This window comes from Natrix helvetica (assembly GCF_964273705.1).
Source record: "Natrix helvetica genome assembly, chromosome: 3".
Classification (NCBI taxonomy): Eukaryota; Metazoa; Chordata; class Lepidosauria; order Squamata; family Natricidae; genus Natrix; species Natrix helvetica.
In genome coordinates this window covers 3,405,510-3,420,360 of record NC_138549.1, presented here as the reverse complement: position 1 = coordinate 3,420,360, position 14,851 = coordinate 3,405,510, and the positions used below count along the sequence as shown (strand labels likewise).

Genomic DNA, 14,851 nt, shown 5'->3' with positions numbered 1-14,851 from the left:
GGGGGAAATTGATTTTTTTTCCAGTGAAGATTGTTCTGCGCATACACAGAAACGAAAATCAAGATTGGCGCCACCGCCAATAGAACCAGTTGGAGGGCATGGCAGACCAAGTTACTACCTACTCAGCCGAACCGGTCCGAACCGGTAGGAACCCACCATTGAGGTGGACCAAGGTGGTCATGGAATGGAACTTGATGGAGAGATGACAACAGCAGGGATGGCTGGCCCAATTGGCAAAAGAAAGCTCAGGGTTGGAAACATGTGGAAGAGGCCTTCATCCCGTAGTGCATAGACAATGGCTAGGAGGAGGAGGATGAGGAGGAGGAGGAGAGGAAGTCATGGATGGAAGCTTACCAAGGAGAGAAGCAACCTAGAACTAAGGAGAAATGTCTGATAGTGAGAACAGCTTGCCACCAGAAGTTGTGGGTGCTCCATCACTGGAGCTTTTCAAGAAGAGATTGGGCAACCATTTGTCTGGCATGCTATGAGGTCTCCTGCTTCAGCAAGAGGTTGGACTAGAAGACCTCCAAGGTCCCTTTCAACTCAAGTTATTCTGTATTCTGTAAGAAGGAGGAGGAAAAGAATCAGAAAGAGTAAGAGAAAAGGAGGAGGAAGAGGAAGAGGAGGAGGAGGAGGAGGAGGAGGAGGAGGAGAAGAAGAAGAAGAAGAAGAAGAAGAAGAAGAAGAAGAAGAAGAAGAAGAAGAAGAAGAAGAAGAAGAAGAAGAAGAAGAAGAAGAAGAAGAAGAAAGGTTGAAACCCAAATATAAATACCAAATTGGGGGGGGGGGGGGTGTCCATAAGGATTTAATGTCTATTGACAAAATTTCCCCAAAATTTTTCTCATCCAAGAAGCATCTTCAGCTTAGAACTGAAGAAACTTCTTGGATGAGAAGCGAAACCTCTTCAAAGACAGTTGCAGTGTCCCGGAGTCACATGATTCACCTTTGTGACTTTCTGACCAGCAAAGGCAACGGGGAAACCAGATTCACACAACAACTATGTCACTAACTTTAAAAAAAAACCCTGCGGCCATTCACTTAACCCCTGGAGCAAGAAAGGTCGTAAAAGGTGACCAACATTTAACAACTGTCTGGCTGAGCAATGTTGAGCTCAATTGTGGTCGTAGTTTGAAAACTACCTGCGGTATTAATACTAATGTAAAGGAGTTAGGGCCTCCTAGTAAATCCATAGGGACACGGTGGCTCAGGGGCTAAGGCGCTGAGCTTGTCGATCAGAAAGTTCGGCAGTTCGGCGGTTCGAATCCCTAGCGCTGCGTAACGGAATGAGCTCCCGTGGCTTGTCCCAGCTTCTGCCAACCTAGCAGTTCGAAAGCAGGTAAACAATACAAGTAGAAAAATAGGAACCACCTTTGGTGGGAAGGAAACAGCGTTCCATGCGCCTTCGGCGTTGAGTCATGCCGGCCACATGACCACGGAGATGTCTTCAGACAGCGCTGGCTCTTTGGCTTTGAAATAGAGCTGAGCACCGCCCCCTAGAGTCAGGTATAACTAGCACATATGTGCGAGGGGAACCTTTACCTTTAGTAAATTCATGAGTAGGGTCTTCCAAATTCATATTCTTCACACTTCTGGATCTCTATGTAATCAACATTAGCTTTTGGCATACATTCTTTTCTGAATATACCTCCATCAGCACAATAAAAAAGCCAATACAGATTACAGTCATTTTATGAGCCAGGTTTATGGCTAAATGCCTTGCAGCTTACTAGCTTTTAAATCAATAGCAGCCTTTTAGACAGCCGAGATATCAGGTAATATTGCCGTCGTAATTTATAGTTTGTCCTTAACTGTCAACACATTGACTGAATTAATATTCCTAAATCAGTAACGTTCTTTTCAAATTAAAGGCTTATTAATGACTTGCATAAATCTAAAAAATATACTTAAAAGGAAACACCTGTATCCTGCTGTTCAGGTAAAAAAGAAAATGTCACCGGCAGTCAAATAGATTTAGTCTGGCACGATTTTTCATGTCACTAAGCTAAGCGCTTGGCCTGGTTTTGGTTTAATAATTCATGCCTTGTTTCATAAATTTAAAAAAAAAATCATCTATTTAGCCATGAGATTTTTATTACATTAAAGTAACAAGAATTCTTTCCTTTAAAGTGATCTCACACCAAAACACTTCTGGCTGATTTTTTTAAAAAATTTATGGAGTAATCCACGAATGATTAAAGTGATAAATTTATTTGATTTAGTATCAGGCACAGTGTAAGTTTTAATATCTAATTTAGACTTTGCTTTCATTAACAGAAATAATAAATACTTTAGGAAATGGCCTTTACCTTAAGTGGAAAAACAGTATGCTAGACAAAGGTAGCAACCATTTCCTGTACAGGTTTCAAAGGTTGTAGGATGATTAATTTTGTTTAATGTAAGCCTAATGAACTGGAACTTCAGGTTGAGGAATGCAATGAAAGCACCAATTCAAACAGGAGATAGACAAACGCTTATGACATGAATTATTAACCTAATTTTGCGAAGCTGCTTCTCAGTACAGGAGGGCAAACAAAACCTTTCCAAGACCAAACTTCGAATACAGCTCTTCTGCCTGGAATCTACACTGTGTATTAATATGATTGAGCGTGTCCATAGGTATTTCACGAGAAGAGTACTCCACTCTTCTGCTCACAATAGGATCCCTTAGGCCACCAGGCTTGAAATTTGGGGCTTGGACAACCTAGGGTCAGACCTAAGCATAGTACACAAAATTGTCTGCTACAACGTCCTACCTGTCAAGGACTACTTCAGCTTCATCCACAATAATACGCAGGCAAACAATCGATACAAACTCAAGGTAAATTGCTCCAAACTCGATTGGAGAAAATACGACTTCAGCAACAGAGTGTTCAACGCCTGGAATGCTCTACCTGACTCCGTTGTTACATCCTCAAACCCCCACAGCTTCCACCTTAAATTATCTACTGTGGACCTCACCCCATTCCTAAGAGGTCCGTAAAGGGGGCGTGCATAAGCGCACCAGCGTGCCTACCGTCCCTCTCCTACCGTCCCCATCTACTTGTACTCATTTCATGTGCTCATGTCGTTTCATACTTATACCTGTTATCTCAAACACATTTGACAAATTAAATAAACAAATAAATAAATGTCAACATTTCTCACTTCTTTTCAAAATTTAATTCTCTGTGTACTGTAACCATTGTGTTGATGTCCACCCTGTTGTAGCTCAAAATCCAAACACAAGATAACTTGAATGCTGACAGAGAAATATTGGAAAGTTTCACCCACAAGGGTCAATAACCAAGAACTGAACCTCCGTGGCATAAATCAATGATGTTCCCTAAATATGTAGACTTCACTTTCCATGGTTTCATGCCTGGTTAACCCAGAGCAGATATGTAGAAAAAGATGAGTAGGACTCATATTTTGGACAACACCATGACAGCAATAGCAGTGGAAATATTACTGAGAATTATATGCCACTTTATAGCACCCTCTCAGTGGTTTACACAGTCAGCACATTGCCCCCAACAATCTGGGTCCTCATTTTACTGACTTCAAAAGGATGGAAGGCTGAGTCAACCTTGAGCTGGTCAGGATCGAATGCCTGGCAGTGTGAATGGTTTTTATAGGCATAGCATAACACTGGCCACCAAATGAGAAGAGAGGTCTCCTTGGAGAAGCCCCTGATGTTGGGAAAGATGGAAAGCCAAAGGAGAAGGATATGGCAGAGGATGAGATGGTTAGATGGTGTCCTCAATGCAATGGTCAAACTCCAGGAGGCAGTGGGACACCTGCCCTCCACTGGCCACCAAAGGAGATGAGAGGACTCCGTGGAAAACACCCTGATCTCAGGAAAGATGGAAGGCCAAAGGAGAAGAGGAGAAGAGTGGATGAGGTGGCTAGATAGTATCACCAACACAATGCATATCAATTTGGGCAAACTCTACAAGACAGTGGAGGAGAGGCATGCTATGGTCCACGGGGTTGCAAAGAGTCAGATTTGGTAAGGCCACACTTGGAATACAGCATCCAGTTTTGGTCACCACAATGTAAAAAAAAAGATGTTGAGACTCTAGAAAGAATGCAGAGAAGAGCAACAAAGATGATATGGGGACTGGAGGCTAAAACATAGGAAGAACGGTTGCAGGAACTTGGTATGTCTAGTTTAATAGAAAGAAGGACAAGGGGAGACATGATAACAGTCTTCCAATATCTCAGGGGTTGCCACAAAGAAGAGGGAGTCAAGCTATTCTCCAAGGCACCTGAGGGTAGAACAAGAAGCAATGGGTGGAAACTAATCAAGGAGAGGAGCAACCTAGAACTGAGGAGAAATTTCCTGACAGTTAGAACAATTAATCAGTAGAACAGCTTGCCTCCAGAAGTTGTGAATGCCCCAACACTGGAAGTCTTTAAGAAGATGTTGGATAGCCATTTGTCGGAAACGGTATAGGGTTTCCTGCCTAGGCAGGGGGTTGGACTAGAAGACCTCCAAGGTCCCTTCCTACTCTGCTATTGCATTATTATTGTATTGCATTGTATCATGTCTCCCCTAGTCCTTCTTTTCATTAAACTAGACATACCCTATTGCAATAGAACGCAGGTGGCTGAAATGTAAGGATTGCAGGGAGTTGAAGTGGGAACACAGGTTGTTTTCCTGGGATATGTACACAGAAGATCCAGAGAACAGGGGTTGAAGCCTTTCTACTGGCAAACAACCTCTAGGATTGTTTGATTCCACTCCTTTTAACTGACAGAAAGAGATCGTTTTTGAATAAAGGACCCATGAAGGTAGCTCAAAAACTGTATATATCTTCAGGGGTGGGATTCAGAAATGTTAGCACAATGTAAGAACATGTTGGATAACCATTTGTCTGAAGTGGTGTAGGGTTTCCTCCCTAAGCAGGGGGTTGGACTAAAAGGCCTCCAAGGTCCCTTCCAACTCTATTATTCTATTCTATTCTAACATGATTTAGTGGCTGAACTACAACCTGTAGAATATTGATTTAATAGCCCCTCAACTTACAAAAGGACCCACAGATGAACCGTTCTGCAGGAGCCTAGAAACCAATGACCATTAAGAACGAAAGCAGGGAAAAGCTTTGACGTCAGAATGGTGACAATCATGCATTCTCTTGGCAAAAGGCTGCACTGCTTTGTGGAGCTGCCTTAGTGAAACAGATGGAAGTGTCAAGGAATGGCCAAAAGACACTGCAGAAAGCAAATGTAATTTGGCATCTGCCAAAGACTGTTTCGCTCCCTGAGTGAGCATTGAGCAAGTACAAAGGAGAGAAGGACCCGTTTTGCTTCAACATCACTGCAAACCTAGCTAATCCCCTCGATGGGAGAGAACCACGGGAGAAACGTATTGTTCTGACCTAGGCTTTCCCAGCAGCACAAAGCCGAGTCCTCGTCCCGATAATCCCCTTTTATTTAATTTACAGTGAATTGCTCTCCAGCAAAGTCCCACAGACTTTCAAAATAGTCCACAATTACCTACCTTGATCAGGCTTGGAGAGTGGCCAAGCCAATATCTTTCAGATGCCTCAATCTTTCAGAGGCAAGAATGCAGGGATGAACTAATTGCCTCCTGTAAACTCCACTCCCCTTTTGCTCCTCTTTTATTCCCTATGGGAGGGGCCATTCATTGTCCACCTGTGGCCTTGCTTACTCCCAAATCGACCCTTGTTCCTTAGCTGTTCCCTTCGTCTGGCAACTCTGTGCATGCACACCTTGGGAATAGGCTCCAGCTGTTCTTCTGCCCCACTGATGTCTGACTCTGAAGGCAGCTGATAACTTTCAGACGGCCCTGGCCCCCTCTCTGCCTCCGACCCAGAGCCCTCACCAGAGCCTCCCCCAGACTTCAAGACTAGCCCATCTTCCTCCCCAACCTCCTCACTGTCCAAATCTGCCGCCAGCTCCACCGGTAGGGCCACAACAGCTTGGCTATTTTTCACAAACTGTTTTTTGTAAAACCTCTGCTGTAGTCATTAGCTTCACATATTCTCATTAGATTTATCAGCTTAGATAGCACTGGGGTGACCTGGCACCTTTTTGCGCCCACCGCCAAATTGTCAAGAAAAGAAAGAGGAAGAAAAGCCACGCCTTGGAACTAGGACAAAGCATAAAGACTCAGCATGGTTCAGAAATAATAAACCTTCCAGGAACCTTAAAGCCAACGGTAGCCAAAAGAAATCAGCTGGCAGGGGAGCAGGTTTATGGCTATTTGGAGAATGTACTTAACTATGTGCTCACCTGTTCAAAGAGGGAATGCAAAATGGAGAGGATTCAGAGCTGCTCCTTAGAATGCAAAACAACCAGGTGCAAAGTTTCCTCCATCCGATTCCCCAAGAGAAGAAATTTAGCAAAAAGGATTTTCTTAACAACAGAGTAGAAAGGGGGGTGGTTGGGTGGGACGCACTCTGAACATTTGGCTTCAACTGTCTGGTTCCAGGATAGGAAAAATGGACAATATGGTTGGGTGTCTCCTTTAATTTAGTATATCCAATCAGCTGTAAATAAGGGGAGGGGGAAGAGGGAGATTGCATAGATGCACTGATTATCAAAATAGGAGAAGCCAGTGGGTGGGTGGGAGAGTGGGAGGCAGAAAATCTGTTTGCTAAAATCAGCGCAAAGCTCACCTCATCACCATTACCGAAAAAATTCTTCCCTGCCTACATGAGGTTCTGGCTGCAAACAGATAAACAAACCCTTCACAAAGAGAGAATCTATCTATGCAAAATTCCTCCCTGCGCAGGGAAGCATTTTCATGTGTTATTAATAAGTCTAACAAAGCCTTCTGCTTCTCCTTTATTTATTTATTTTTATCCCCCTGAATCTGCAGATATCTCAATTCAGAAGGAAGAAAACAGAATTCACCTACAAAAGGCATACAAATCCTTTGCCAGACCAATTTCCGAATACAGCTCATCCGCCTGAAATCCACCCTGTATATGGGACATTAATGCGAGCTTCTCTTTTACGGCATCTCTCTGGCGGTCATAGTCCAGCTGGATGACTTCCCCTGCCTCCCTATTTTCAAAAAGTCAGATTCAAAATTATCTAGGACATCTTGGATTCAACTCTCCTGGCGTGGTGTTAGAAAGAGTCACGATTGAACTGCAGGTCTTCATCGTGGCTTTCCAGGCAGAATAGGGGGAAACTAGATCGTCTTTATTAAAGGTAAAGGTTCACCTTGCACATCTGTGCTAGTTATTCCTTACTCTAGGGGGCGGAGCTCATCTCCATTTCAAAGCCGAAGAGCCAAAGCTGTCTGAAGACGTCTCCGTGGTCATATGGCAAGCATAACTCAATGCCAAAGACCCACGGAACGCTGTTCCTTTCCACCAAAGTGGTCCCTATTTTTCTACTTGCATTTTTTACCTGCTTTCGAACTGCTAGGTTGGCAGAACCTGGGACAAGTCACGGGAGCTCACTCCATTACACAGAGCTAGGGATTCAATACAATACAATAAAATACAATACAATACAATAGCAGAGTTGGAAGGGACCTTGGAGGTCTTCTAGTCCAACCCCCTGCCTAGGCAGGAAACCCTATACCGTTTCAGACAAATGGCTATCCAACATCTTCTTAATTCGATTCGAAACGCTGAACTGCTGACCTTTCTGATCAACAAGCTCAGTGTCTTAGCCACTGAGCCACCGTGTCCCTCTATCGTCTTTATTAGCATGATATAAATTGGAAAGCCTTCATTGCCTCTTCAGGATTATCTGCCCAACATAACTTAGAGTTTTGGGTCAAGCCCAGGTTTATGTCCTTCCCTCTACAATTTTTTGGGGGGCAGGTATAACAAAGCCCCCATTTGCAGCAGGAACCTGCTCTTCTGGCATGGAGAGACTCAGGGTGCACTTTCCACGTCCTTTCTACAGCGACTTATGACCTACCGTCATAAGTTGATTTACTAATAGAAGTTCCCCATGTTATTAGGACAATCTTAGTGGCTTTTTGCCACTAAGAGAGTCACAGCCTTTCTTTCAACTGCCGTTGCTTTACCCATAAAAATATTCTTCTGATTTTAGGGTCTCACATATACAGAATAACAGAGTTGGAAGGGACCTTGGAGGTCATCTAATCCAACCCCCTGCTCAAGCAGGAGACCCGCTACCATTCCAGACAAATGGCTGTCCCATCTCTTCTTGAAAACCACCAGTGATGGAACACCCATAACTTCTGGAGGCAAGTCGTTCCTCTGATTAATTGTTCTAAGAGTCAGGAAATTTCTAAGTAGCTTCTCTCCTTGATTAGTTTCCATCCATTGCTTCTTGCCATGGAATCTGGTGCTTTGGAGAATAACCTGAACCCTATCCAACCTTAAATACTGGAAGACTGCTATCATGTCACCCCTTATCCTTCTTTTCATTTCATACTCAATACCTTTTTATACTTTCTATGTTGTTGTTTTCCTGTTTTCTTGGATGACTGCAAGTTTATAGATGCGATATAAGTGAGTATTATTCGTTTAGCACTTGGTGTGTGTGGTATTTTATTCATAACATAGTTTATAATCTAATTACTTAGGCTTAAGTATTTAGATGTTTAGTATTCTGCTATTTATAGTCTTTGGTGCCCTGAGGCATTCATCTGCTTCTATGAATCCTCTAGGAAAAAAAATGGTTCTGTAGCTCAATTTGAGCGTTGCAATTTTTTACAAAAGTTGTAAGACATTCTAGACAATCGTGGCGATAAATTACCACTTTCCTCCCAGAGTAACTGTTTCGTAACGTTAAATTTGAAGGATTTTAAGACAGGAGGGGATGTTTGAGAAGTTATATAAAAGTCTCCTCTGACATGCTGTCACCCCCTTGAGAACTCAAAAGGATGGCTTTCAAATGTTTTTTGAAACACTTCTTAGCCGTTCTTTGAAAGAATGAAGTGTCCTTTTGTGTGTCTGTGTGTCGTCTTTTTTTTTCCCTACACACTTTTGACCCAGCAGGCAAAAGGTTTGTCATCTTTCAAAGAGAAAATAAAACAATCACCTAGAAAGCAGGTAGTTTAAAGCTGCGTTTGAAAAAAAGGAAAGGGTCTTTATCCACCCACCCACCCCATTTCTTTTCTCTTTTTTCTGCTAGGAAAATATCTGAAGGTCCTTGGAGAGAAAAATGTGGCGTGTGGCTTTTGGATTTCTAGAGACACGTATTCCTTCATCAAGCAATTCCTTCAAAAGAGTTCTCTTTTAAAGGCATAAGGGAATAAACCTAGGATTCAGTTCATATCATACGTCTGGGTAAGACCACGCTTGGAATAGCATGCATCCAGTTTTGGTTGCCACAGTTTTAAAATGATGTTGAGATGCTACAAACAGTGCAGAAAAGAGCAAAAGCGACGATCAACCAGCCAGAACACAATGGCTGGACACCATCAAACCTCACACCAGCCAGGGTGCAGAACAACTCAAAGAAGTAAAAAAGGTGTCGAGACTCTAGAAAGTGTGCAGAGAAGAGCAAGGAAGTTGATTAAGGAACTGGAAGCTAAAACACATGAAGAACAGTTGCAGGAACTGGGTATGTCTAGTCTAGTCTAAGGGACGCAGTGGCTCAGTGGCTAAGATGCTGAGCTTATTGATCAGAAAGGTTGGCAGTTCAGCGGTTCGAATCCCCAGGGCTGCGCAACAGAGTGAGTTGTATTACTTGTCCCAGCTTCTGCCAACCTAGCAGTTCGAAAGCATGTAAAAACATAGAAAAACAGGAACCACTTTTGGTGGGAAGGTAACAGCGTTCCGCGCACCTTCGGCATTTAGTCATGTTGGCCACAATACCACGGAGATGTCTTTGGACACATCTTTGGACAACACTGGGAGCCAGTTATGCGACGAAGCCTTCATTTTACTTGTGCAGAGGGATTGATGGTTTTATAATTTTTTCCCTGCCTGCTGTGTGTGCTTTTTTGATGTTTTTATTATTCTTAATATTGTTAGCCACCCAGAGTCAAGCATCGGAGATGGGAAGACGTATAAATCTAATAAAATATATAAATAATAAAGACGGTGGTTGCAGAGAAGGTGGATGGAAAACATACATGATTTACTTCTTCTCATGCAGAAGCTAATATATCTTCCAGGGCTGGCTCTTGGGATTATGTGAGCTTTTTTACTAAAATTATTTCAACTGCCCCCACTTTCTTCCAGGATCCATTTCTTTGGTGAAAAGTAAATATATGGCTAAATGTCTACGGAGATTCTCAGTCCTCCAGGTCCTAGTTGTCCCAAAGGTGCTTTTTTCAAGAGGCAATTGGACTTTCTGGTTTTCCTTTGAAGACCTTTCGCTTCTCCTCCAAGAAGCTGAAGAAGCTTCTCAGAGCTGAAGAAGCTTCTTGGATGAGAAGCAAAATATCTTCAAAGAAAAAGAAAGTCCAGTTGCCTCTTGAAAAAGCACCTTTGGGATAAGCATATGGCTCTTTGAGATGTTCAACAAAGATGGATAGGAGTGACCAGTTCCTCTGCACCCCCAAGATTTTTGATAAAGTCCATCTCCAATGAATTCTGGAATCAATGATGGGTAATTGGAAGGCTAGGACCTATAGAAGAGAATGTTGGTAGCTCAGAAGTGAATTGTGGGGTCCTTGCTGCTCTCTGAGCTTGATGGTTTTCTTGCAGATGTTTCATTACCCAACTGGGTAACATCATCAGTGCTAAAAGCTTCTAGCACTGATGACTGATTGGTTGGGTAATGAAACTTGGTCCTTGGTGTCTCTGAACTTGGTCGTTTTCTTGCAGACATGTCATTGGCCAACTGGGTAACATCACTAGTGCTAAAAAAATTCTAGCATTGATGACTGATTAGTTGGGTAATGAAACATCTACAACAAAACAACCAAGCTCAGAGAACACCGAAAACCCCACAAATATAATAGGACTTTCCTCCAAAGACATTTAAAATGCTCATTAACTATCTAGATCAAAGAATAGGCAGAGGGGAAGCCAGGAATTTGTGAGGCCAAATTGCCCCTTCTCCAATGTTGAGTTTATATGCTCTCCATATGACCTGGAGTAACAGCAACACAAAATGCATTGACCTAATTGACAATCTGGTTGTCAACTTTAAAGGTCTTCATGGCTTGGGACCAAGTTATCTGAGGGACCATCTCTTGTCAGTCACATCCACCTAATCCACTAGAACAGCGGTGTCAAACTCAAGGCCTACGGCGAGATGTGGCCCACGATATGGTTTACTCTCAGAATTATGAACAGGAAGAGAAAGAGCACTGTCTCCCAGGTGTGTTTTTTATCCAAGAGGTAACTGGACTTTCTGTTTTTTCATTTGAAGACATTTCACTTCTCATCTAAGAAGCTTCTTCAGCTCTGACTGGATGGTGGGGAATGGAAGGATTTAAATTCCTTGCAGTTATCTGGTCATTAGTACTCTTTCCATTCTCCACCATTCAGTCAGAGCTGAAGAATCTTCTCGGATGAGAAGCAAAACATCTACAAAGAAAACCAAGAAAGTCCAGTTGCCTCTTGAAAAAAGGACCGTTGGGACAACCCTGACTGAGAATCTCCATAGATTCATTTATCTCCTAGTTGTGATAACAGGAATCAATTCTGCAAATGTATCCTTCTCAACCTTTGGAAGAGCTGAAAAGCCAGGCCATATCTGGATAAAACCGATAGAAATAGATCTGGATAAAATCTATCTCCAGTGCCCCTAAAAGTCAACATGAACTTGGTGGGATGCAATCAATTGGTCAATGAGTTCTCCTTCATCTAGCTAACTTCACACGTATTGAATATACATTGGTGCAAAACTGCCAAATAAAGAATTCTTCAGCTTGTGGATTACCGTGTGTTACACGCTAAGAATTCTGCACCGATCTTATCATCGGCGTCTCCAACCAATCAGAGTTGGAGAAGATGCGTTAAGAGATGCATAAAAGGACCATCAAACTGAGGAATAATTTGGAACAATTCCCCAGGGTTATAACCAGTGGCACTTTTAAGCTGAGAGAAAAAAAAAAACAATGCATGTAAAGAGGCAACTTGAAAGAGAGGTATAAATTTATGCATCCCATCCGGGGTGGAAGGAATAGATGAAGGCTTCTTTTTATTATCCTTTTGTCATAATAGACACATCGCGGGTCATCCAATGTTGCTAAATGGTTGTTGATTGGGGAAAGACAAAAGGAGCTACTTTATCACACAGCCTGTACGTGAATTACAGTATTTGCTTCCAAAAAAGAAGGAATAATGGCTGACTTTAATAGCTTTAAAAGCAGATGAAACAAATTCATAAAGGAAATAGCCTGTCAATAGCTATTAGTGTCAGGAGGCACATATATAACTTCAAAATTTTCAGGCCGGGAGAAATGGAATGTTTCAATTTTGCGCTGGCTGCATTTGTTTATTCAGCCTTTTTAAATTGGCTTTTTATGCCAGATTATTTTCTGGCATAATGGGCATGTCAGTTTCATTCTTTTTCTTGGTTCTAATCTGCCCTTTGGATTTGGTTGTGTTTTATTTCTTGAGTGCTTATTAATTTATTAATTCCATTTATATAGCCCCCCCCCCCCCAAATAGACAATTTTAATCTCACCCCTTGCAAACACCTTGTCAATTGCCAGTCATTATAACCAAGGACCATGTTGGCACCAAACTCTGAATTTTAACGTGCCAAAAAGTAGACAGACTGGAGGAGACGCTGTTCAATCAAATCTATTGATTGGGGATGTCTAGTTTAATGAAAAGAAGGACCGGGGGAGACATGATAGCACTCTTTCAATATCTCAGGGGCTGCCACAAAGAAGAGGGAGTCAAGCTATTCTCCAAAGCATCTGAGGGTAGGACAAGAAGCAATGGGTGGAAACTAATGAAGGAGAGAAGCAACTTAGAACTGGGGAGAAATTTCATGACAATGAAAACAATTCATCAGTGTAATGGATTGCCTCCAGAAGTTGTGAATGCCCCAACACTGGAGGTTTTCAAGAAGAGATTGGACAACTATTTGTCTGAAATGGTATAGGATATCCTGCTTGTGTAGGGGGTTGGACTAGAAGACCTTCAAGATCCCTTACAACTCTTATTCTATTCCAGTGATGGCTAACCTTTTTGTTGTCGCATGCCAAAAGTGCATGCGCGCAATAGCACAAACGCACGCGTGCCCTCACTCATAATGCAATATGTGTGTAACACCCCAACATGTACCTCGCCCTCCCTGCGCATGAGCTGTGACACCTCCTCCCCCCCTGCGAACCCCATTTTGGGCCTAACAGGCCTCCCTGAGTCCTTTGGAGAAGGGCGGCATATAAATCCAAATAAACCTTAAACCTTAAAACTTTAATCCCTGCAGCCTCCTGGGACCAAAAATGAACCACAAGGGGGCGTTGCACACACACACACCAGCGCTCCCCCTGCCCCCCCCCACATGCTCCTGTATCTCCCACATCCGCCCCCCCCCCCGCCCCCTGTGGCATGCATGCCATAGCTTTGCCATCACAGTTCTATTACTATTACTATTACTATTACTATTACTATTACTATTACTATTACTATCACTATTCTGATCTTTTAATGTTCTTTTTTCTCAGTCCTTGCAGGGCAAACTGGAGAAGACCATGAGTTGAACGGATGGGGGAGACATCATACCCAGATCCTTCAATATGGATTTAGGAAACTATCCTCTGTTGATTTGTCCTAGGCACTCCTGAGCAAGCAACCCAGGCCACCTTCCTTCCCTGGATCCACTCCCTGCTGCTCACATTTCCATTTCAACAAATTTAAAAACTGCTCACCAGGTGGGAAGTAGGGATGTTGGACGGTCTGGTTTCGATCCTTCTCACACTCTTGCAACTTAGCCCGCAGAGCGGCGACTTCCCGGCGAACCGCAAGGACGTTGTTCTTATCCAACACTTCCAGTCCATTCACCATGACGCTCAAATTCCTAATCTGGGTAAAATAAAAAAATGGGTATTTGGATTATTTTCAATGCTTCAGATGTTTGGCAGGTGCTGAAGGAGGTTCAGCCTGACTCAAGGGAAACCTTAGCTTTCTTGCACACATATTTTCACACAAACGTGCCTTGAAGAGCCTAAACAGGGAGACCTCAATTTGCAACAGTTCATTTAGTGACTGTTCAAAGTTAAGACATCACTGAAAAAAGGGACTTACGAGCGTTTTTCACTTCTACCACCGTTGCAGCCCTCTCCAGAATCATGTGATCAAAATTCAGATGCTTGGCAACTGGCATGTACTTATGACAGTTGCAATGTCCTGGTGTCATGTGATTTCCCCGTTTTGCGACCTTCTGACATGCAAAGTCAAGCCGTATTCCCTTAACAACTGTGTTACTAACTTAATAACTGCAGCGACTCACTTAACAAATGGAGCCAGAAGAGTTGTAAAATGGGGCAAAACTCACTTAACAACTGCTTCTCTTAACAGCAGAAATTTTGGGCTCAGTTGTGGTCATAAGTCGAGGACTATCTGTAAAGAGCCGTGGTGGCACAGCGGTTAGAATGTGGTACTGCAGGCTTCTGTTGCTGACTGCCGGCTGCCTGCAAATTGGCAGTTCGAATCTCACTGGCTCAAGGTTGACTTAGTCTTCCGTCCTTCCGAGGTGGGTCAAATGAGGACCCAGATTGTTGGGGTCAAGAGGCTGACTCTGTAAACTGCTTAGAGAGGGCTGTAAAGCACGGTAAAGCAGCATATAAGTCTAAAGGCTATTGCTATTGCTACACAGATCTATAAGCGTTCAACTCCAAATTTGTTTGCTCTTGTTTGTGTTATTATGATATATATTTTAATCTGATGAACCAACTTGTCTTTTGCACATATTCCTTTCTTGCAGCATTTTTGTTGCTACAACAAGCACCGCTTTCCAGCCATACGTACGTCCATGAAGCTGGAACCAAACTACTATT

General features: G+C 42.9%; 1 protein-coding gene across 1 annotated transcript in view; it reads right to left on the bottom strand.

Moving 5' to 3' along the window:
- Positions 1 to 14,851, bottom strand: part of OLFM4 (olfactomedin 4) — a 42,245-nt gene that overhangs the window by 6,325 nt on the left and 21,069 nt on the right. The window contains exon 5 of the mRNA XM_081948706.1: positions 13,724 to 13,877. Coding sequence (XP_081804832.1) covers positions 13,724 to 13,877 — 154 coding nt within the window. The remainder of the gene's footprint in view (positions 1 to 13,723; positions 13,878 to 14,851) is intronic.